At 37.8% G+C, this 21,815-nt stretch overlaps 1 protein-coding gene across 5 annotated transcripts in view; it reads left to right on the top strand.

The window, feature by feature from the left end:
• LOC131075665 (protein CHROMATIN REMODELING 20) overlaps positions 1–20,604 on the top strand; it is a 187,619-nt gene extending 167,015 nt beyond the window's left edge. For all 5 annotated transcript variants that reach the window (XM_058012508.2, XM_058012510.2, XM_058012507.2 and 2 more), the window contains 3 exons: positions 19,333–19,411; positions 19,491–19,762; positions 19,880–20,604. In XM_058012508.2, coding sequence (XP_057868491.1) covers positions 19,333–19,411; positions 19,491–19,762; positions 19,880–20,387 — 859 coding nt within the window. In that variant the 3' untranslated portion in view covers positions 20,388–20,604. The remainder of the gene's footprint in view (positions 1–19,332; positions 19,412–19,490; positions 19,763–19,879) is intronic.
• Positions 20,605–21,815: the final 1,211 nt, after the last annotated feature.

Genomic DNA, 21,815 nt, shown 5'->3' with positions numbered 1-21,815 from the left:
CCATAAATGGCAATATAAGTTACTCCAAATGCTAGTGTCTGCACATAATAGATAAGCCCGACAGTTTATAGTAGAAGGAAAAAAATTGAGAGTGAAGTTGAAGCAGTTGATAGTGCAGTTTTTCAGTGCTCAGCAACTGGGTTCTAGGGAAAGCTTTGATGCTAGTGAAGATGGGCCTCAAAGCACCCACATGGTGGCTAGAGAGATTTGGAAATTGTACGTTTAACAGATTGCTCATCAACTTCATGTTTTGGTTCTGTATTCAGTTACTATACACATACCATTTGGTTTTCTATTCCTAGACCTCAACTCCCTTCTTTGAGCCCCAGATTCAAGCAGCTTACTCAGGTATGTTCTTGCCTTTGAGCTCTATCATTTGGCTGACCTGACTTTAAAATATTCTTCTTGTTTTACACCATTGCATGTCCCCAAAATTTATGCTGGCAATCAGAGTAACACTGTGTAGGGAAGGTTTCAGCTTTCTTCGGTTTCCATTCGTACCCCTAATAGGAGGCTGCCTGTTTCCCAGTCTTTAACATACATCTTTATACCACCATTATGCCATAAATTAGATTATCAGTACTAAGGAACAATTGATAATCATAATACGAGTGATAATGACCATATTTTAGCATCCAATCCTTACTCCTTTCCTAATTATTAACTCTAATAGAGGATGGAGAATTACTTGTTCGGGCACTAGGAAACCACCTCCACAAATAGACCCAAGGGTTTCAGGAACGCCCATCCACACCACCTCTTGGGGCTCACCTATTTTGGGATGGAATTACTCCACCTTTACCTCAACAAAACCAACCTACCCTCATGAGGGGCAATATAGGAATGACTAAGGATTAGGTCATTATTATGCTAATCTCTTTGGTATAATGATTATATAGGTAAATTAATGAAATTAAGTATAATTGTTATATAGATCTGATTACACTATTACTAACACATATAAATCTATTAAATGTACATATATAAGAACAAATGAAACATGTTGTATTATAGGCTATATATATGCCCTTACTCCTAACTGAATTCCAATATAATATGACTAATTATTTAATCCATAAATAAGACACAGCATACCAATCTGTTGTCTCGGTAATGATTGCAATAATCTGCCTGTAAACGAATATGATCTGCAGAGAGTCTGATATGCCAGTCATTTAATGATCTGCTCCTCATCTCAGAAATTCTCATGCTCCCTTCTTGTTCCCCCCTTTATTCTATTTTTATATCTTTATGTCTTTACATGAAGAGAGATCATTGGTAGAAGAGACACATTGATTCAAAAGTGGGATGACCCTTCATAATGGATCACAACTCCTTGCTCAACAAAATCACACCCATTAGTTTCTTAATCGCACGTCTCCAAAAGTGGTTACTTTTTACATAATTAATTATTGTTTGTTCTTTGTTTAATTGCTGCTTTGTTTTTCTTCTAATAGTCACCCTGTTCCTTTCTCAGTTCACTGTTACTTATTCTTAATCATATGTTGTCATTACCCCAACCTAAGACCAGCAAAAGTAGAGTATGAAATTTTCTTACTCCGGTAAGACTTCACAATTTCATCATATCGCTTATCTCCTATGAGGGGAAATATTGCAAACCAGACTTCACAAATTCGTCACTTATCTTCATTGGTCAAGAACACTGCAAACCTGATAGCATAAGATCTGTGGTTAAGAATAATTAACAAGACACAATAGGAAGCAGCAGTTTAGCTATGTGATTGTCAAGAGGATACATTCCTTCCCAAAGGTCACCAACATGAGGAAAGTCACAACCCTGCACCCACGATGGAGAAGTATGAAAGCACTATACAAAGCGATCAAGGGAGAAAAAAGGGAGAAAGAAGAGACGGAGATAGAGGTAAAACAATCAATAGAAGCAGATTGATATTAATAAGTAGGTGTCAGTTCATAAATTAGCACAAGGATTCATCCAAAGAACAACAATCAGAAGCATCGAAGGAAAGAAGATTACCCAGCACTCAAGCCAATACAAAGTTACAAACTAAAAAATCATATATATATATATATATATATATATATATATATATTACATGGCAGTTACATAACTATCAAATATTGTGGATCTAAATCAGGGCACTATTCTAGGTTTCGACTAGGAATTCTAGGGCAAATTGAATAAAGTCCCAACAGGGGAGATTACAATTGGTATAGAGCATTGTTCCTGCCAGCCTTAGGGGACATTACAGTGGAAGAGGAAGAATCAACCAGATTCTTCAGTTGGGTTTATCATGAAGATTATGGAAACCATAGAATAATTGCAGAACGGTAAGGAATTACAAAATGGGCTAAGGCATTGCGAGCAACAGGTCTGGCCACGCCTGGAATATATTATTATATCAGGAGTAACACGTGAGGTTGGCATCTTACAGATGTCACTACTATCTTGCAAATTCTTCAGACCGAGCATCCTCTGTGACACAACATTGCTATCAAATCTATTTATATCTTTGACTCGATTCATGTCAAGCACCGTATTAAGAGACGAGGACTTCATCAATTCCGTGTTGCTGAAAGACTATGCAAATAATCTCTGAGTCATTTATTATAGTGGACACATTCATTACTTGTTTATATTATCAGTGCCACTATTGACTGTGTTGGGTGATTAAGTGACTTGGGTGATTAATTGTTTGAGGAAGATAAATCAAAGATTTATTTCCGAATGTTTACAGCAGTCAAAAAGATATTATCGGGAGCTGCTCCCTTGTTTAGCACCGTGAAGTATAAAGCAACTATCATGTTGGGCCGTGAAATAATTCTATTTATTCGATTTAATATTTGGTGCTATACAACTACAACAGTCGTAACATCTTGTTGGGCAATTCAGTATTATACTAATTCTCATTAATGTTGGTCTGCCTGGCAAATAATAATTCGGGCTCTTTATAGAGGCATTGAAGGACTATTATAATATTTGTGAACCTTAGACAAAAAGGGGAAGATAATTACGTTTTTGTGTGGATTTGGTATTTTATCTTTGCAATCTTGTTGTGGAGGTGGATAATCCTATTCTGAATTGTAGAGATAATGGAAAATGGAGAAGGATTCTCTTATCGTGCTTCTGGAGGAGGATAGAATTTGCATGTGAGGCTATACCTGCTGCTGTGCACTGTCCAAGAGTTTCTATACAAATTTCCAAGATTAAAATTCTTATGAAAAAGAGATACCCAATTCAAGAAACTGCTCATGATTCAATGAATTTGAGATCATTCATAGATCAAACAAATTGCCGAAGGCTTAAAGAAGCTGCTGCTGAATAAATGTTGAGGTCATTTATTGCCAAAATAATGAAGACAAGCTCCAGTTTATTGGAATTGTGGAAAGAATATTGGAATCTAAGATCAAACTTCTGGAAGTACTCGATTTGTGGGTCGAAATATGGCCAAGTTTTTTATGAGCAAAAAGAAGGGGTTAGGCCACTTTTTTGGCTTGAGATGGATTATGAGCAGAAAGATGGGGTTAGGCCCACTTTTTGGGTCGAAATGGATTATGAGCAGAAAGATGGGGTTAGGCCCACTTTTTGGCTCAAAATAGATAATGAGAGGCAAGATTGGGGTTAGACCCACATTTTGTCTCAAATTGGAATAGGATTGGAATAGGAGCAGAAAGATTGGGGTTAGGCCCACTTTCTTGCTCGAATTGGAATAGGAGCAGAAAGTTTGGGGTTAGGCCCACTTTCTGGCTCAAATTGGAATAGGAGCAGAAGGATTGGGGTTAGGCTGCCCAGCCTGAGAGCTCAATGGATTAGAGGGGGAGAATGGAATACCTACCTATAACATTTCTTTCTAGGCTTGTTGTATGGACTTGGTTGAAGGACAACTCTTAAGCTGCAATGCAAGAACAAGAGCCTGAAGTGCCTACAAAATTCTTTGACATCCCTAAGGGAAGTGCTAATGCCTATATCACACTGTTTATTTGTTGTGGGGAATCCTTGATTTGCAAGTTGTCATGTTAAATTGGACAGTTTTCATTGTTATTCTTTTTCATTGGGTGTGGGAAACCAAATTACAAAATGGATGGCATAACTCATGGTATGTTCCAATATAAGTGCAGTGTCATACTGAGGTTGACAATTACAACCATAGAAGCAAATATCGATCTTGGGAATTTGTTGCATCCCAAAGTTAAGATATTTTTAATTTCTGAGGATATTATTGGAAAAAAGGGGGAAAATACCAGGAACCCAAATAATATGGTAAATTTTAAAAAGGGAGAAATAGTTGATGTTTTTTATGTTTAAAGCCATCCTAGTTACATAGAGAGTGAGAGTAAAAGTAAAAGTAAACGAGGGTGTACATCTTGAATTTAAATATAGATTTTCCTCATTAATTTCAAAATTGCTGGTTACAGATAATTGTTATATAATTGTCTTCAACAAAGATAATAAATAACTCTGCCAGAATGATAACAAACCTTTAATGCTATAAAATGTAACGAAGTTAAACATGACTCGTTAACCGTACTGTTCTCCTTAACTACCAAGTTTAATAGAATAAACTATACACAAAAATGGTAAATACAGTTGACAACAGAAGTCTCCTAACCTCTGCAAATACCTCAAGTTTATAGTAGTGGCAACATTTATGCCTGGAATTTCAGGACAGCGATGCACTGTCTTCACAATGTTTCATATTAATCACTTTGCTGAGCAATATTTCCTATATTGGAGACAGCAGTAACCATAGATTACATAATCGGTGAATCACTGGGTACTTGCCTTTTTTCACTGAGTTTTCGTGAGGTTTACTTATGAAGTTATTTTTCAGAGTTTTTTGAAAAGCTTGCTGAGACTTGCCAAAAAATCTTGGGATTAATGCTTGCATTTTCATCCTCTTCATGAACTTGTAACAGATGCTTCTTATTGGAGAAGTCAAGGGAACTTAGGTTTTCTGCCAGCAATGAAGAAGCTAGTGATACCTCATGTAGCTTAGCTTTAATACAATGTATCAAGCTTTTGATTGCAGCAAAGAAAAAGTAATTTGGATAATTGGTTAGAATATGACAAAAACCTCACTCCAGAGATGGTGTATTGACTCCACAACCTCTTCTTTTGAAATGGAGGTCATAGGATCTTAAGAACTAACCCTATGGTTCACGCATGCCTACCCTATGTTGGTTCATTCCAAATTTGGATATGTCAAGTTGAGAATCCATGAAATGCTAGAGAGCATATTCAACAACACTATATCTGAAGTATAAACCCAATTTATACTATTTGTGATCGATATGGAGTGATCAAGACCAAGACCCAAAGTAGGCTGATCAATATCCAGAACTTATGAATCTAGACTCATAGCCTGCAGAAACAAAGGTGAGATCTTAACCAGGTCAAGGTACTTTGTATTTAGGCAATAGGTTGAAGGTTCAAATCTCATACTCATGATCTTTATTTCTTTCAAATTAGATTAGAAAAAGGGGAAATTATTCAGTAAAAATGGAGAAAAGTAATAATTTTTTTTGCCTCAATTGTAAGTGGACACACTATCACCTGTATGTGATGCCCATCTTGTGGGAGGTCATTTTAAAATTGAACTTCAAAGCCAAATTTGTTAAATAGAAAATCAGCTGGAGGACAAAGGCATAAGAGGTTGGAGGATAAGTAGCACCCCATCGTTAGTCACTAAAAATGGGGCTGCAAAATTGTTTTAGTGACAACTATTTTTTGCCAAAATGCCAAATTAAAATCGGTTTTTAGGTGGCAACAGTAATTGTCTCATATTGTTTGTCATCAGAGTGGTATAGATCTATAATGATTGTTGTATAGTAGGTTACCGATTCGTCAAAAATTGCCCTTGAATCCAGGTACGATACGATTTGGATTTGGATTCGATATGGAATCCCTATGGAATCGAATAGGGTTCTTGCATTTTGTTGCTGAAACGCTTCCGCGTTTTGACCCACGAATCCCGACGCATCTAATGTCAACGTGGCGATTCCATGGCGTATTTTCAACGAATCCACATCACGCACGATTTCCGAGGTTTTTTATTGACTTCGTGGAATGAAAGTGGCTTGTTTGAACCCTAAAGGCTAAAACAAAAAGCGAAAACATATATTGTTTCTGTCTTTGGCGAAGAGCGAGAGGCGCGACACAGACAGAGAAAAGGGCATGCATGACAGAGAAAAGGGCACGCAAGCATTCCTTCAACCATCCTTTTCCTCACGCGATGAGAGGCCAGGTGATGACAGAGTGGGCAATGACAACGACACGTAGTGCACACAACAACGACGGCACCGGGTATGTAAAATACCAAAATTTTTAATTTTTTACAAAAAATTTCGATACTATAGTTTTAGATTTTTATTTTTGTCTATTTGTTTATTAATTTAGACTTTTATAGATGAAATGAAATATAAATTTATTGATTAATGATTTATATTTCAATTTATATAAATAATGATAACTTTGAACGATAGAGAGGATGGCTCTGCGTTTGTGTGGGTGTCGTGCTAGGGCCGACGTGCCCTAGCCTGTGTCCTGTGCTCTGCTTGCTTTGTTTCGAGGGGGGGGGGTTTTCTTGCTTGCTGGGGGTCGGTTTTTGCTTGCATGTGGTCGGGTTTTCTGGGCTGCCACAGGGTGTTTTTGCAACCCTTTTTTGTTTCTGTTTCTCTGGGTTGTCATTGGGGGTGTGTGGGGTTTCGGGGTTGGGTTTTCCGCCCCTCTTCTTTTTCTTCTTTTGGTATTTTCTCTGGGTCCATGGAGAATAGAGGATTATCCTCTTCTCAGATGGTCTCTGGAGATCTGGATATGGCGGATCCGTCTCATTTGATGCATGCATGTGGAAAGGAACACGAGTCATTCCCAATCAGGGGTAGGCGTCTCTTCTTCGAAAGAGCCGTTTTGCATGAAAAAGGTGAATGGTTGTTTTGAGAGAGCCCAAGATCATCCAGTTCTGGTTATTCAACCTGAGCAAATTTCAGAGGATGTTGAATATTGGTGTAATCATGCTCTCATATGCAAATTTATTGGTCTTCGCCTCTCTATACCTGTTTTAGAGTCTTGGGCATGCCGTGTCTGGAATCCTGAAGGAAACATGGAGCTATCATGGTAGCCAATAACTATTTTTTGGTTAGTTTTTCCAACCTGGCAGACAGGAACAAGGCTTTTGAGGGTGGCCCTTGTTTTTTCAATCAGGTGGGACTCTTTATCAAACCTTGGCATATTGGCTTTAATTCTGTTGAGGAGCTTCCCTCTCATGTTCTCGTGTGGATCCGATTGCTGAGGCTTCCGTTGGAATTCTGGAGAGAAGATATTCTTCACTCAATCTCACTACTTCTTGGTAAACCTGTGGGTCCGGCTTCACAAACTCAAGATCGAAAGGTAATTTCCTATGCTCGTTTATGTGTAGAAGTTGATTTAAATAATCCTTTGCTAGACACTATGGAAATCTGTTTGGGGACATCTTCTTGGATCCAACAGCTGGACTATGAGACTCTGCCATTTAGATGCAAAATTTGTCATGAATATGGTCATTTACAACGGAGATGTCCTAGAAATAAATCTTCTAAACTAGCTGTTTTCGATCCTCCTCACTCTGTTATGGGGGAAGATAAGGGGAAAGCCCCTATGCCTAATGGTCTTGCTGATAAAGATGGCTTCATTCCTGTCAAATCTCGGAATAAAGACAAAGGAAAGAAGAGAACCTGGTTGGATAGGCAAATGATGTCACCCTAAATAGGTTTGATGTTCTAGAGGATTTGCTCCAAGAGGAAGGAGTTCCAGTTGAAATGTCCTTGGGTGCCCAATTTCAGCACGAGGTACTGGATGGGGATTCCAAGAAAGAGGGAGAATCAATAGGAGGTTCGAATGGTTATGGATTTGCCTTCCCATGTTCAGGACAATAGAGATCTTAGTGGGTCACAGGTCCCTGAAGGTGCAGTGGTCATGGCGTCTACTCCTCCTTCCACTATAGTGGCCTCAGGTTCTATGAAGAGTAACAAAGCCCCGCCTGTTTTAGGCTTGCAGCATAAGACCCTCAAAAAGGGTTCTTTAGGCAAACCTTTAAGGAGTGGACGAAAAACGGATTAGGAAAAGGTTAAGCTTATTGGTGATACTTTGGTTGAGTCGGGGTCTGTGAAGCCCATTGATTCCCACTTCTCTCAACCACATAAATGATTGTGCTCTCATGCAATGTAAGGGGGCTGAACAACATCCCTAGACAAAAGGCTGTTCGCAAATTAATTGACTTTGAGTCTCCTGATGTTGTTTTTATTCAGGAAACCAAGTGTTCAGTGGATGGTTTGGCCAGTTGTGCTTAGTGTGTCTAGCCCCAGGGCCTTTGGCATGGAGTGAGCTCTCATGGTAGTTCACGGGGGGTTGCTTACTTTTGGAACCCGAGGAAAGTTTCCCCTTTGTGGTGGTTTTCTAGCAGTTTTTCCATTTCAATGGTCGCTTCTAGCTTTGAGACTGGAGGAAGATGCCTCTTCTCTAATATTTATGCTCCTACTGATCTTGTGGGTAAGTCACATCTTTGGGCTCACATCAATCTTGTTCGGGCTCAAGATCCTTTTCTCCCCTGGATTTTGGTTGGATATTTTAATGTCGTTACTAGTTTGGAGGAAAAGCGAGGTGGGTTATTCAGTTTTGATCCTTCCTCAAATTTACTCAGAGATAATATTGGTCTCTTGAATCTCATTGATGTGAAGCCAATTAATGGTGTCTTTACATGGAATAATAGGAGTGGTGTTGAGGCTATCTTTGAAAGGCTTGATAGATTTTTGGTTTCCTGCTATTGGGTGCATGATAGGTGGTCCACCAGTTCAGAAATTTTTGATTGGAGGGGTTTTGATCATTGGCCTATTAAGCTTTCTATTACATCTTTTAGAACCTCCAAAAATCCCTCTTTCAAACTTCAATTGATGTGGCTTCGTGATCAGTCGTTGAGGGATCTTATGGTTGATTGGTGGTATGAAGGGGTGCCTACCCACGAGCGGGCTATGTACACCTTTGGGAGGAGATTACAACATGTGAAATATAGGTTGAAGAGGTGGAATAAACAATATTTTGGGAATCTACATAGACACAAGATGGTAGCTCAATTCAAGATGGATGAGGTTACACGTCAAATTAGGGATCAAGGGATGACTGTGGAGCTCAGTATGGCCGAGTCCCTTGCTCTAAACTTAGAAGAGTGGGAGTTGCATGAGGAGATTTTCTGGAAACAAAAGTCTCGTGTGGATTGGTTCCAAGAAGGTGATAGAAACACTGTTTTTTTTCATAATTCTTTTAAGGCTCGGAGGTATGGTAACTCTATTACCTCTCTCATATCTTCAGAAGGGGTTCATCTTTCATCTAATGAAGAAATTGGTACGAAAGCTGTCAGTTTTTTTTCTAATTTGTTTACCAAAGAGGATTCTGAAGCTATGGTGGAAGAGAGGGCCATCTTGAACTGTATTCCCCCTCTTGTCTCTGTTGAAATGAATGATGCTCTCTTGCGCCCCATTTTGTTGTCTAAACTTGAGGGGGTTGTGTTTCAAATGAAAAAAGGCAAGGGTGTTGGCCTTGACGGGTTTCCTATTGAGTTTTTTCAAGAATTTTGGGGGATTATAAAGTATGATCTTCTAGCTGTGGTTCAGGAATCTCATAGGAATAAACAAATGCTTAAATCTATGAATTCTACCTTCTTGGCTCTCATTCCGAAGGAGGGGGCTAATAGCTTGGATCAGTACAAGCCTATTGCTTTATGTAATGTTGTCTACGAGATTATCACTAAATTGATTTCTGAATGACTCAAACCTCTCCTCTGCACTTTGGTCTCTAAGGAGCAAGGTGGTTTCATTGATGGAAGACAGATCCTTGATGGAGTTGTGATAGCAATGGAGGCTATTCATTCGATGGCTCCCTCTAAGGAGAAGGCTATGTTTATTAAACTTGACATGGCCAAAGCTTATGATAGGTGAGTTGGGATTTCTTACAGAAGATCCTTTTGGCTTTTGGTTTTGGAGAAGAGTGGGTGAATTGGGTTCTTAGTTGTGTGACTTCTACCTCTTTCTCAATTCTTATTAATGGGGAACCCTCGGAATTGTTTAGCGCTTTGCGTGGGCTTCTGCAAGGGGACCCTTTATCTCCCTATTTATTTATTCTCATGGCTGAAGGTCTTGGCAGATTTATCACTTCCCAGGTGAGACATGGTCTTATTCAGGGCTGGAGTTGGAGCAATGCTCTACCTCCCTACTCTCATCTTCAGTTTGTGGATGACACAGGTTTGATGGGCAGGGCCAGAATCAATGAGGTAGTGAATTTCAGGAGAGCTTTGGATATCTATTGTAAAGCCTCAGGTCAAAAAATTAATGAAGATAAATCATCCATATATTTCTTTAATACCCCTCAGCTTATTCAGAATAGGATTGCCAGGATCCTCAGATTTCAAACGGGGTCCCTTCCTTTGTTGTACCTCGGGATTCCTTTAGATTTGGGGGTTCAGCACGAAGATTTTTGGCAAGGAATTTTGTATAAATTTTGTTGCAAGGTTAATCATTGGACTTATAGGTGGTTATCCTCTACTGGAAGAGTGATTCTTCTGAAGACTGTGGTGCAAGCGCTTCCCATTTATAGGTGTTTTGTGTAGGCTCCCCTCTCCAGCTTTGTGAGAGAGTTCGATGCTCTTTCCCCGTCAATTTCTTTGGTCTGGTAGTTTTCTTTCTTCTAAGTGGAGTTTAGTTAAATGGGACTTTGTTTGTAGACCGAGACATGCTAGGGGTCTTGGCCTCAGATCTATTGCTTTGGTTAGCAAGGCCGCTTCGACTAAGCTGTATTGGAGGTGGTGTAACAGTTAGGATTAGGACTGGGCCAAGATTTTAACCCACAAGTATCTCCCTGGTGCTAATAATCACGAGGTGCCTCGTCTTAGTTTAGTGGGCAGGGGCTCTTGTATCTGGGATAGTCTTAAAAAAGGTGCCCAACTTATTAAAGATGGCCTTTTTTGGATTTGTAATAGAGGCCCTGAAGCTCTTTTTTGGTAGGACTCTTGGGATGGTCACCCTCCTATTCTGTCTAGTTATCCACAGCTTCAGCCTCTTTGCAACATTTTCACTGATGCTGGATGGGTAAGGTGGAGAATTTTAAAATAATTAGGCGCATTGGTTAGGTCGAGGTAACTTGTTGGAAGGATCCTCTTGAATGGCCCTTGGGTGGCTCGGATGAAGATCGTGTGGTGTTGGTTAATATATTGGAGAGTAGGCTATGTAGTTCCCTCAAGGAGAGATATTTTGGCTTGGGGTCCTAACCCAAAAGGCAAGTTTTTTGTTGCTGAAGGTTATGCTCAGCTTGATTGGCAATTGCATGGCCTGACAAATGTTCCCTGGGGGAAGAAGGTTTGGAATAGCTTCTCTTGGCCGAAATGTAATGTTTTGTTATGGCTGGTTGCTCAGAGGAAATGCCTCACATGGGAGAATCTTCGTAAGAGAGGCTTCTAGGGACCATCTATCTGTTATCTTTGTATGCATAATGAGGAAGACTGCTCCCACTTGTTTTTTCTATGCCCTTTCTCTAGAGAGATTTGGCACAAGTGGTGGGAGGCTTGGCAACATGCTTTTTTTCATGCTACCTCCTTAATTGACTTTTGAGATAGCTTGGGCAGATGGCCTGGGCTATTGGGCCAGCCCTTATTATCTGGAGTTTGTGGCTGGAAAGGAATCAGAGGGTCTTTTGTGATTCACATATAGGGAGTCTTCAGTTGTGGCAGAAGATAGTTAATAGGATTCAGGAGACAATCTCGGCTAAGTGCAATTTGTTTGAAAATGTTGATCCGGGTGATTATGCTATTGTAAGGAATCTGCAATTGGAAAACATTAAAATGGACTGTGCTGCTAGAAATAGATCTCAGCATGCGAATTAGCGGATAAGTAGAGATGGAAGGCGGATACCCCCTCCTGTGGGAATCTTAAAAATTAATACAGATGGCTTTTTGCTTCTCTATTTATATTGGGCAGCACTCTAACAATCTTATGGAGGCCCTAGCTATTAAGATTGCTGTTGAGCGAGGTAGTTCTTTAGGATGGAGGAAGATTATTTGTGAGTCGGATTCTCAGATTGTTGTGGATATGTTGAACAAACAAAATTTGGATGATGTGAGTTGGCAATTAGCTTCTGTGGTCAGACAAATTTTACAACTGTGTAATACATTGGAATTTGTCTCCTTTTGTCATATTCCTAGGGAGTGGAATAGAGTGGCTGATTGTTTGGCCAAGTGGGCTTCAGAGCATGTTGATGGCTGGGATTTTAGTGGAAGGGATGGTCTACCTCCTGATTATCTTGAAACTTTAGACAGGTTAATGCTAGAAGACAGGATGAGTCAAGAGCACCCAGTGGTGTAGGATCAATTTCCCTCTTATGTTTGTTTCCTTTTCATTGTCATTTTTGAGGTGGAATAGAGTGGCTGATTGTTTGGCCAAGTGGGCTTCAGAGCATGTTGATGGTTGGGATTTTAGTGGAAGGGATGGTCTACCTCCTGATTATCTTGAAACTTTAGACAGGTTAATGCTAGAAGACAGGATGATGCAAGAGCACCCAGTAGTGTAGGATCAATTTCCCTCTTATGTTTGTTTCCTTTTCATTGTCATTTTTGAGGCCCTTCGAGGCTCCGAATGAGCCTAGTTTTTGGTGTAATTCCAAAGTAGCTGGCCTACTTTGTGCAACATCATCTTTCTGGGTGCTTTTCGAAAAGGTATTATCATTGGAAATCCGACGGTTGGATCTAATGCTATGGTCATTGGACTTTGTAATGGTGGTGCTGGTGGTTCTTTTAGGATCCTTTTAGTTTTTGTTGTTGTCTTGGTGGGCCTAAGATCTGTTCTTTGTAATTCTGTGATTTCTGAATAAATCAAAATTTTTTTTTTCTTAATTTTTCTTTTTATATAAATAATAAATGTTAAATATTTAAATTTAATTTAGTGTGAAAATAAAATTATTCATAATCTTGAAGTAAACATATATAAGATGATGATATTTTTACAAATTTTTAAATTACAAAATAGTTAAAATATTCATATTTAAAATAATGATAAAACAAATTAAAATTAAATATGACATTTAATTTGTATTATTATTATTTTAAATATGAGTACTTTAATTATTTAATTATTGTGTAATTTAGAAGTTTGTAAATATATTAATATCGTTATAGGTTACTTTCATAGTTATTAATATTACTTTCACTTTAAGTTAATTTAAATATTTAACATTTATAATTTATTGTTTAATATTAATTTTTAATAATTATTTTTTAACTTGTTATAGATAGCATAATAGCAATGACTGCTAGCTCTATTCCTCAACGGACCTTCAAAACCGATCCAAATTCACCTTTATGGAAGTATGTCAAAATAATAGACCAAGTAAAAGGAGGTGGAACATTTAATTGGATATGCAACTTTTGTAGTGGGAAATATACTAGCTCCTACAGCCGTGTGAAAGCCCATTTTTGTGCCATTCCCCAATAAGGGATCAAACCATGTCTAGGAAAGGATAAAAAAGGATTACCACCTCAACAAATAGTAGGATATATTAGAGAGAAAGAGGAAGCAGATGCAAGAGTTGGTCATGCCTCAAACCATCCCTTGTTGAGAGGAAGAGGAAGAGGAAGTAAATCAAATAGGCCCCCTTTTTCTCCATCTAATAGTAATTTTCCTGATATCGTGGTAGAGAGCCACCCATTCTTGGGCATAATTGATGAAGAAGAACCTGTTATTGTGAAGAGAAGCAAGGGACCATTAGAGAGAGCATTTCAGAATGATGCTAAGGAGATTGCAGATTAATCCATAGGAGATGCCTATATGCAAATGGTTTGTCATTTAATGTGGTACGATCACCATATTGGCAGGATATGTTGAGAAAGGTAAATGAGGCTCCACAAGGGTACACAAGGCTAGGTAATGAGAAGGTGCATAGCACCTTACTAGCAAGGGAGGTGAAAAGCATAGCCAATGCATTGGCTGCCATTAGAAATTCATGGAAACAAATAGGGGTGTCCATCATTTCTGATGGATGGAAGGATACCAAGAATCGACCATTAATTAATGTAATTGCAGTGTGCCCTAAAGGGGCAATGTTTCTGAAAGTTGTGGATTGTGAGGGAGAGGTGAAGGATGCATAATTTATTGCTAACATCCTTATACTATGCATTCATGATGTGGGACCTCAAAATGTTGTCCAAGTAATAACGGACAATGCAAAGAATTGTAGAGCTGCAGGTATGTTGATTGAGACACGGTTTGAACATATATATTGGACACCTTGTGCTGTTCACTCTCTCAACCTCATGCTACAAATGTTGGGTAAGAAAATACATTGGATCAAACAAATCTATGTTGAGGCTGAAGATATGCAAATGTTCATGACAAACCATAGCATGTCACAAGCCATTTTCAGATCATTTTCATAGTTGGAGTTGCTAAAGGTAATTGAAACACTTCAATTTTAAAAATTTACATTTCACTTTAGTAATCACTAACTTATTTTTTAAATTTTATCATTTCTTCTTTGTATTTTAATTTTCATTTTTAATTATTGAATAGGTTGTTGAGACTCGATTTGCATCCAACACATTCATCTTGATGCGGCTTGTGAAGGTGTGAGAGCCACTTGCTAGCATGGTAATTAGTCAAAGTTGGCCTCTATGGAGGCAATCCAATACTAAAAGGGCAACAAATGGAAAGCACATGATCCTAGATGACGCTTGGTGGGAAAGAGTGGAATATCTCCTGAGTTTCATTGAGCCCATCATGAGTATGATCTGTTATACTGACATGGATCACCCATGTTTGGGAGAGGTATACGATGGCATTGACTCGATGATTGAGAAAATGAAACTCATCATCAATGCAAAAGAGCAAGATCCTGAAGAAACTTTCTTCAAAGAGGTTTAGACAATTTGTGTTGAGCGGTGGAACAAAATGACCACCCCACTACATCTTCTTGCATTTGCATTGACTCCAAAGTTTTATAGTGATGAAATGCTTGCTAAGTCATCAAGGGTACCACCATATAGAGATTCAAAAGTCAGTGTAGGGTGTAGGACAGCACTTACTAAACTCTTCCCCGATTCTGAAATGGAAGATTTAATGACGAGTGAGTTTGCTGATTTTGTAGCCTCCAATGGTCAAAGTGTTTCTGCTCTGTGTGACAAGTATAAGAAGGATGCTCATGCTTGGTGGTACCTCAATGGCCATACATCACCACACCTTCAAACTCTTGCAATCAAACTTTTATCACAAGTAAGTTTCTTAATTTTTATTGCTCTATAAATTTATATTTTTTACTATTTTGAAAGAATAAAATTATTAATTTAAAATTTAAAGTTAATTTTATAATTGTCGCCCTCTAACTTTCTGTCAATTATTCAATAGGTTGTTAGTTCCTCTTCATCTGAATGAAATTGGAGCACATACTCCTTTATCCACTTAGTGAAACACAACCGATTGGCAGCAAGTAAGGCATAAGAGCTAGTTTATGTGCATTCAAACTTGCGCCTTCTTACTCATAAACAAAATGAATACTAGGATGGGAGCACAAAGTTTTGGGATGTTGATCCAAAGCGAACTGATTTGGATTATTCAGCTGCCACACAATCTTTACTTTCTGGGGAGTCCCATAGCCAATTTGCTGCTAGTGCAAGTGGCAGTGAGGCTGCATGTGGTTCCACTAATCTAGCTATATCATCTAATGTCAATGATGATGTTGATCTTGATCTTCCTAGTGACCCATATGATGCTGATTATTAATTGTGTTATTATATTGTTGAACCAATGAACAATGAATTCGATATATTTATCATAAGATTCAAATTTTGACAAATGGATATCAAATAAGACTTTTAGTTAATTTGTTATATTTATATCATATATTATAGTTCCAAGTTTTGTTTAGCATATGGATGATATTTGGGATTCTAAATTTCATTTTTGTTTCTACTTTTTAGGCTGCATATATGTATATATTTATGATTTCTATTTTTTTTTGTACGGATGTACCCAACCCCCCCCCGAAAAAAATTGTCGTACCGGCATACCGTACCCATACTGACAACTTAATGTATACACAACAATAAGAACTTAGTTTTCATATTTTTTATGTTGTGATTGGATGTGTATGTACCCAATCACATTTGTTGAGTGATAGTGTTTGGATGTATTTGTCCCCAATCATAATTGTAGTGAACAAAATTGTGTGTCCCTATTCATAACTTTGATGTTGGATAGAAGTGTTTGTCCTTACCTAAATTAGTTGTATGCCCTTGGATGGAAGTGTTTGTCCCCTATCCTTGGATAAACGTCTAGTAAGGGGAATCCTATTGAAGAAGCATAGTGAGGCATGTTCCACTATTGCTTGTCATGAGTAGATGTTTATGTCCCTAGTCTTATGTTTTTGATGAACTGCTGAACGTGTTCATGAAGTGCTGTTTTCCACCTCTTCCCGTTTGGAGAATGATGTAAATAAGGGGCGGGGGGCCTGTGTAGGGAATAATACATCCTTAATAATTTGTTTGAACTAGTCAGGAATCCCATGTGATAGGTTTGTTAGTCTTTACTCTTTCTGATACATGCAAAACTATTTGTTAGGAGCTTTTTTATTTGTTATCCCATAATTATTTAAGGGAGTTGTTATGGAAGGTTACCTATAATATAGGATATGAAAATCCTATAAATATTTAATGTATTGAACAGAATAACATATAGAAGCATAATATTTTTCCTGTATAAAGTTTTCCTTTCAGCTTCTATAAACTTTGCCAAAAATCTCATTAAGTTATGCTTAAGTTGAAGTTTCTTTGCCAACTCCAGGTTGAATGTCAGTTTGCAAAGTTTAGGATCTTACGTTCTGCTGAACTTGGTACAGTTTGATTTGTTTTTGTTGTGTAGCTTTAGTCTCTCTCTAAAGGATGTCTTTTAATGCATTTTCTTTAATCAGAATCTAATTTCTCCATCTCTTTTCCAAATTTTGTGGTAATTCATCTTTTGAAGGTTCATACAACTTGGAGATGTTCTCATTGACTTACGAATCCCAATATGGCATGGCAAACCTATCTTATAAGCATTCTTGTCAACTTACTATATCAACTTAAGCGAATTGCTATTCTATCAGAAATAACTTTGTTTGTCATCCTCGACCACTTCTTACCCAAAAATGTTCACAGGATGTCAACAAAGCCAAACTAGTCGGCCAATTGGTGTTGGTCATGTCAATCCTTGTACGTTCAGCTACAAGTACGGGAAGGGGCTAGAACACTTTAATTTCATTTGAGTGGAATCCCAAAATTGTGGTAAGAGTCTCTTAAGCCTACTTGGTTGTAATAAAAGAAAAAGGAAAACCAGGAAACTACTTGAAGACTAATGAATGGGTGTAATGTCCCCATTTTGCGAGCATCAGAGTTTGTAAGAATTAGCCTATCATTTGACCCTCGTAGGCTAATAATTATTGATAGAGGGCCTCGTGTGGCAGTTACTTGGTGATTAGAGACATTACTCTTTAGCTGGATTCAGGTTTTGGCCTTTGCACAGGTTTTTTGACTCAGATTGGCACACTTACTATTTATAGTAAGTTACTATTTTGGGAGAGTCAGGGTTCCTATTAATAGAAAGACACCTGAGCAGAGCTTATTGGCAGTGTCGACCTTGATTGGGCCTTTGCAGCTATTTCTAGACTCAGTTCCACATACTTACTATTTATAGTAAGTCACTATTCAGGGTTTCTATTTTTAGACAGGCATCCAATCACATGGAGAACAGGGAGAGTCGACTCCTGGCTCAGACGGCTTAGCAATCAAACAAGTACATCAAAAGATATTAAAGTTTAAGTGACTTAAGTGATTTATTTAATATTTTAATATTATTATAAAGTTCTAAAGTAACATTATAATAATAAAGTGCGTTAAGTGAATAATTTAATGTGGAAATAAATCTTTTATCCCACATTGGCCAGGAAGGTGTTTGAGCTCTCTTAAGGAAAGATTAAAAGGAAAGGCAAGAGTTCATTCTCGGCATCCAGTTGATGAATAGTATTTTGATTGATTTTTATTGTGGAGCCTAGGGCTTTCGCATTTTTCTTCTTTGATCATAGGAAACGAAAACTTCCTATTGATAGTAATTTTGAAGGTGTGAAATAACACCTGAATTATTGCAGTTGTGGGAAAGAATACTTCAGTTCTTTCGTTTGTGCAAATTGGTGAATTTTTCTACAAGGGTTTGAAGTTTATTGTTGGAGAACATTTATAATTGGTTGTGAATTGTCCTTCTTTGGCACATGGAGTTATATCATTCTTGTTGGGAGAGATTATCAACAAATTATTCAGGGTTTTAAGAGCAGATTGCAAGTTTGTTCTTGCTGCTACAGTGCGCGTGAACAGTGCACATGAACAGTGCACGTGAACAGTGCCGCGCTACAGTATTTTGCTTGATTCCGATTGCAACTTTCATCTCCATCATTAAGCATCACTATTATCAGGTTCCTCTTGCAACTATTAGTAGCTAGTATTGAAATATTAGGCATATAATTTTGCTGTTGTAAGTGATAACTTAGAATCAGATTTGGCATTGATGTAGTCTTTTTGTAAGCCAATTAGTCTTGGCAAATCCATAGCAGCATTGTACTTAGGAATGAATTCAATAAAGAAGATATATGTTGCATACCATTTGTTTGACGAAATGTCCTTTTAATAGCATATATGATCAGCATAATAGTTGCATGCCAGTTGTTTGTCGAAATGTCAGTTGGCTGTAGGTATTCATTCCATATCTAGTTTTCATGTATATGCATTAAAAATACCAAAAAGAACTGAACTCGCATACTAGTTCATTGTAAGAGGTATTGTCAACATCATTGGTGAACTTCCTAAATTTCTTGGCAACTTTCAAAGTGTATCAAACAATCTGAAATACAAAAATCAGAATACAGAAAGACAGCATACAAAGTGTTTGACAATATTCCTTGAGCCAAAATCAGTCAGTTTGGGCAAGGGATATTACAATGGGTTATGAATAAAATAGGGGTTATTCAAATTTGCCCCAAAATTGAATGCAAATCCAATATTTTTTAATTTTATTAAATAATTTCTTTGTTTTCTTTATTCATGGGTCAATATACTTTAATTGTGTCTTTACTTTCATCGCATGATAATCAATTTTTCTCTACATCCTCCTGATTTTCTGGTCTTCTTTGAGCAATGTTCTTTACCATACCACAGTTGTATTATTGAAAGAAAACATCTGCTAAACCTTTTTGTTTTCAGTATTTTTAAATTTTCTTCTGGAAGGTTGTCTTTGAAACATGTTCTTCATTATCTCTGTCTGCAGATTTGGACAAAAAAAGGATGTGTATGTTTATCGCTTGGTTGCTCATGGGACGATGGAGGAAAAAATTTATAAGCGGCAGGTAAAAACTCCTCTCTTTTACAAGCTACTTTCATGAGAGATCTTCATGACCTATATTGTATGTGGTTGGATTTTAACAGGTTACAAAAGAAGGTCTTGCAGCAAGGGTGGTTGATCAACAGCAGGTTCACAGGACCATGACTAAAGAGGAAATTTTGCATCTCTTCAAGCTTGAAGATAATGACAGCACTGCCCATCATTATGAAGGAAGCAAAGAGCCAATGACAAATCAGGTGGAGAATACAGAAGGAATCCCGCACGATGGATATGAAAATTTAGCAGTTAATCCGCTTGGTTCATTACCAACTGATGCAGCCTTTATGAAGAGAATACTTGAGAAGCATTGCTCAAGGTACAATATCCAGGGAAAGTAGAGTATTAAGGCACATTTTGGTAGTGTCGTTAACTAGAGATGCTTTGTTAGATTGAATTTTTTCTAATTATGCATGTTGGTAAAATATTGGTGCAGTTGGATTTTTAATTATCATGAACACGAGACCCTTCTTCAGGAGAATAAAGATGAAAGACTTTCCAAAGAAGAGCGGGATATGGCTTTGGAGAATTTTAAGAAATTTGTGGAGTCGGAAAAACACAAGCATTCAGTGGAAAACTGTGTTGATTGGATAGAAGTAACTAACCGCTCAGTTGAGCAGAATGCCAACAACGGGGAATTTTCTTCAGTGCAGACAGCAGAGAAAATTACTAGTAATCATGCCCTCTATCAAAATAGTGATAGTTTTGACACTACTCTAGCACAGAGCACAACCCAGAAATATAATAATAGGGCCCATCCTGATGAACACAATCTATGCGTTGCTGAAACTGTTGTGGTACGTAATACATCACAGAAATGTAGTAACATGGCTCATGCTACTCTCTTACTTCGAAATAACGTGAAGACTAATTATACTATAGCATGTACTGACTGTGGTAAAGAGATTGGTTGGGAGAATCTGGTTAAAGGTGTAAGGAGATAGCCTTCAATTGTTCTTCACATTTTGCAGATGAAAGCTGTTTTATCTGGTAAAAAGACACCCTCGTATGTATATGTGCATATGTATTGATGGACTTGCATCTGAGCTTGCAATTCGGAACATAGAGGCAGCAGTTTTGCTTTTCTGCTTATAGAAATTTTGTTGCCCGATAATTGAGACATTTTTCTTACATAATTTCTTGGTTCAGAAGTTTTTTCAACCACGTTTCAATGTGTCCACAATACCTTTTTGGGGGAATAATTAAGCTATATTAATAATCAAAAAGAGGTTTACAAAAATGGTTGAATAGCCAGCCCCATGAAGTACGCTATGTTACTAGATTCTTGAAAATGTGTTAAAGAGGGGCATATGCTAGGGAGAGACCCATCTTGAAAAACTTTGTACTAACTGAGATTGGAACACTAATATTACACAAAAGGGGCAACCTTTTCTGGGTTTGATGGAAAGTCAATAACATGCATCATTAGGAATAAAGTAAAAGCCTCGAGCATTCTCTAATTAATGGATACAGTGTGGGTGCTCCTGATGGAGAAAACAAGTCAAACGTGAACCTTGATATGCAGCCTGCAAAAAAGCTGCCAGCCATAATGAGGGTAGGAAGCTCAGTGGTACACCCCGACATGCAAATGTGCATTTCTAGCTGGTCCATAAAAAATAATATGCCATCAAAGAAATCTGATCTTGAAGAACAACCATAAATTTTCTATAGGTTGCTGCAATCTTTGGTGAAGATGGATAGCAATTCAGATGGTAGAGCACCTTAACATGCAATATAGGAGATCATGGGTTTGAGTGCTAGTTTCTCCATGGAAAATAACATTCTCTCAAATTCATGCTAGGTGCTTTGAGCTTGTTAGTGGGGCTCAAGGGAGATAGTGAAGGAGAAAATGAACACGCCCAAATCCTATTAAGGATTCTACCAAGAAAAGTTGGAAACAATGAGGGTAGTAGCTGAGTGGTAGAGCACTTTAGCATGCAAATGGGAGGTCCTATTTTTGATTCCTAGTTGCTCTGCGAATAATAATTGAATTTTCATGTGCATGTTGGGCTGCTTTACCATTAAATTACTGGTTTTTCATGACCAACCTTTTTGGTAAGCTTCTTTTCTGGTATGGGTGTCTCATTTATCCGACAACTCCCTTGAGTCACACTTTTTGTGCTCTAGACTACCTAGTATTTGAAGTTTTTATCAAGGTTCCATGGGTGCCATAATTGTTTTGCAATTGGCGACCTTAAATTTTTCTATCATCTCCTTTCTATACTTTCTTTGAGAAACAAATAAACCATTCTTTGTTTACCATACCTATAAGCCTTGACAATACTGTATTAATTTGAGATTTGTCTTCTCAAAAGAGACAAGCAATTTTTTCTTAAATGTTTTAGAGCCTTCGGTGATCACAAGATCATCAG

The sequence above is a fragment of the Cryptomeria japonica genome, chromosome 3 (assembly GCF_030272615.1).
Source record: "Cryptomeria japonica chromosome 3, Sugi_1.0, whole genome shotgun sequence".
Taxonomy (NCBI): Eukaryota; Viridiplantae; Streptophyta; class Pinopsida; order Cupressales; family Cupressaceae; genus Cryptomeria; species Cryptomeria japonica.
The sequence above is the reverse complement of the archived record's forward strand: the minus strand, read 5'-3'. Positions and strand labels throughout refer to the sequence as shown.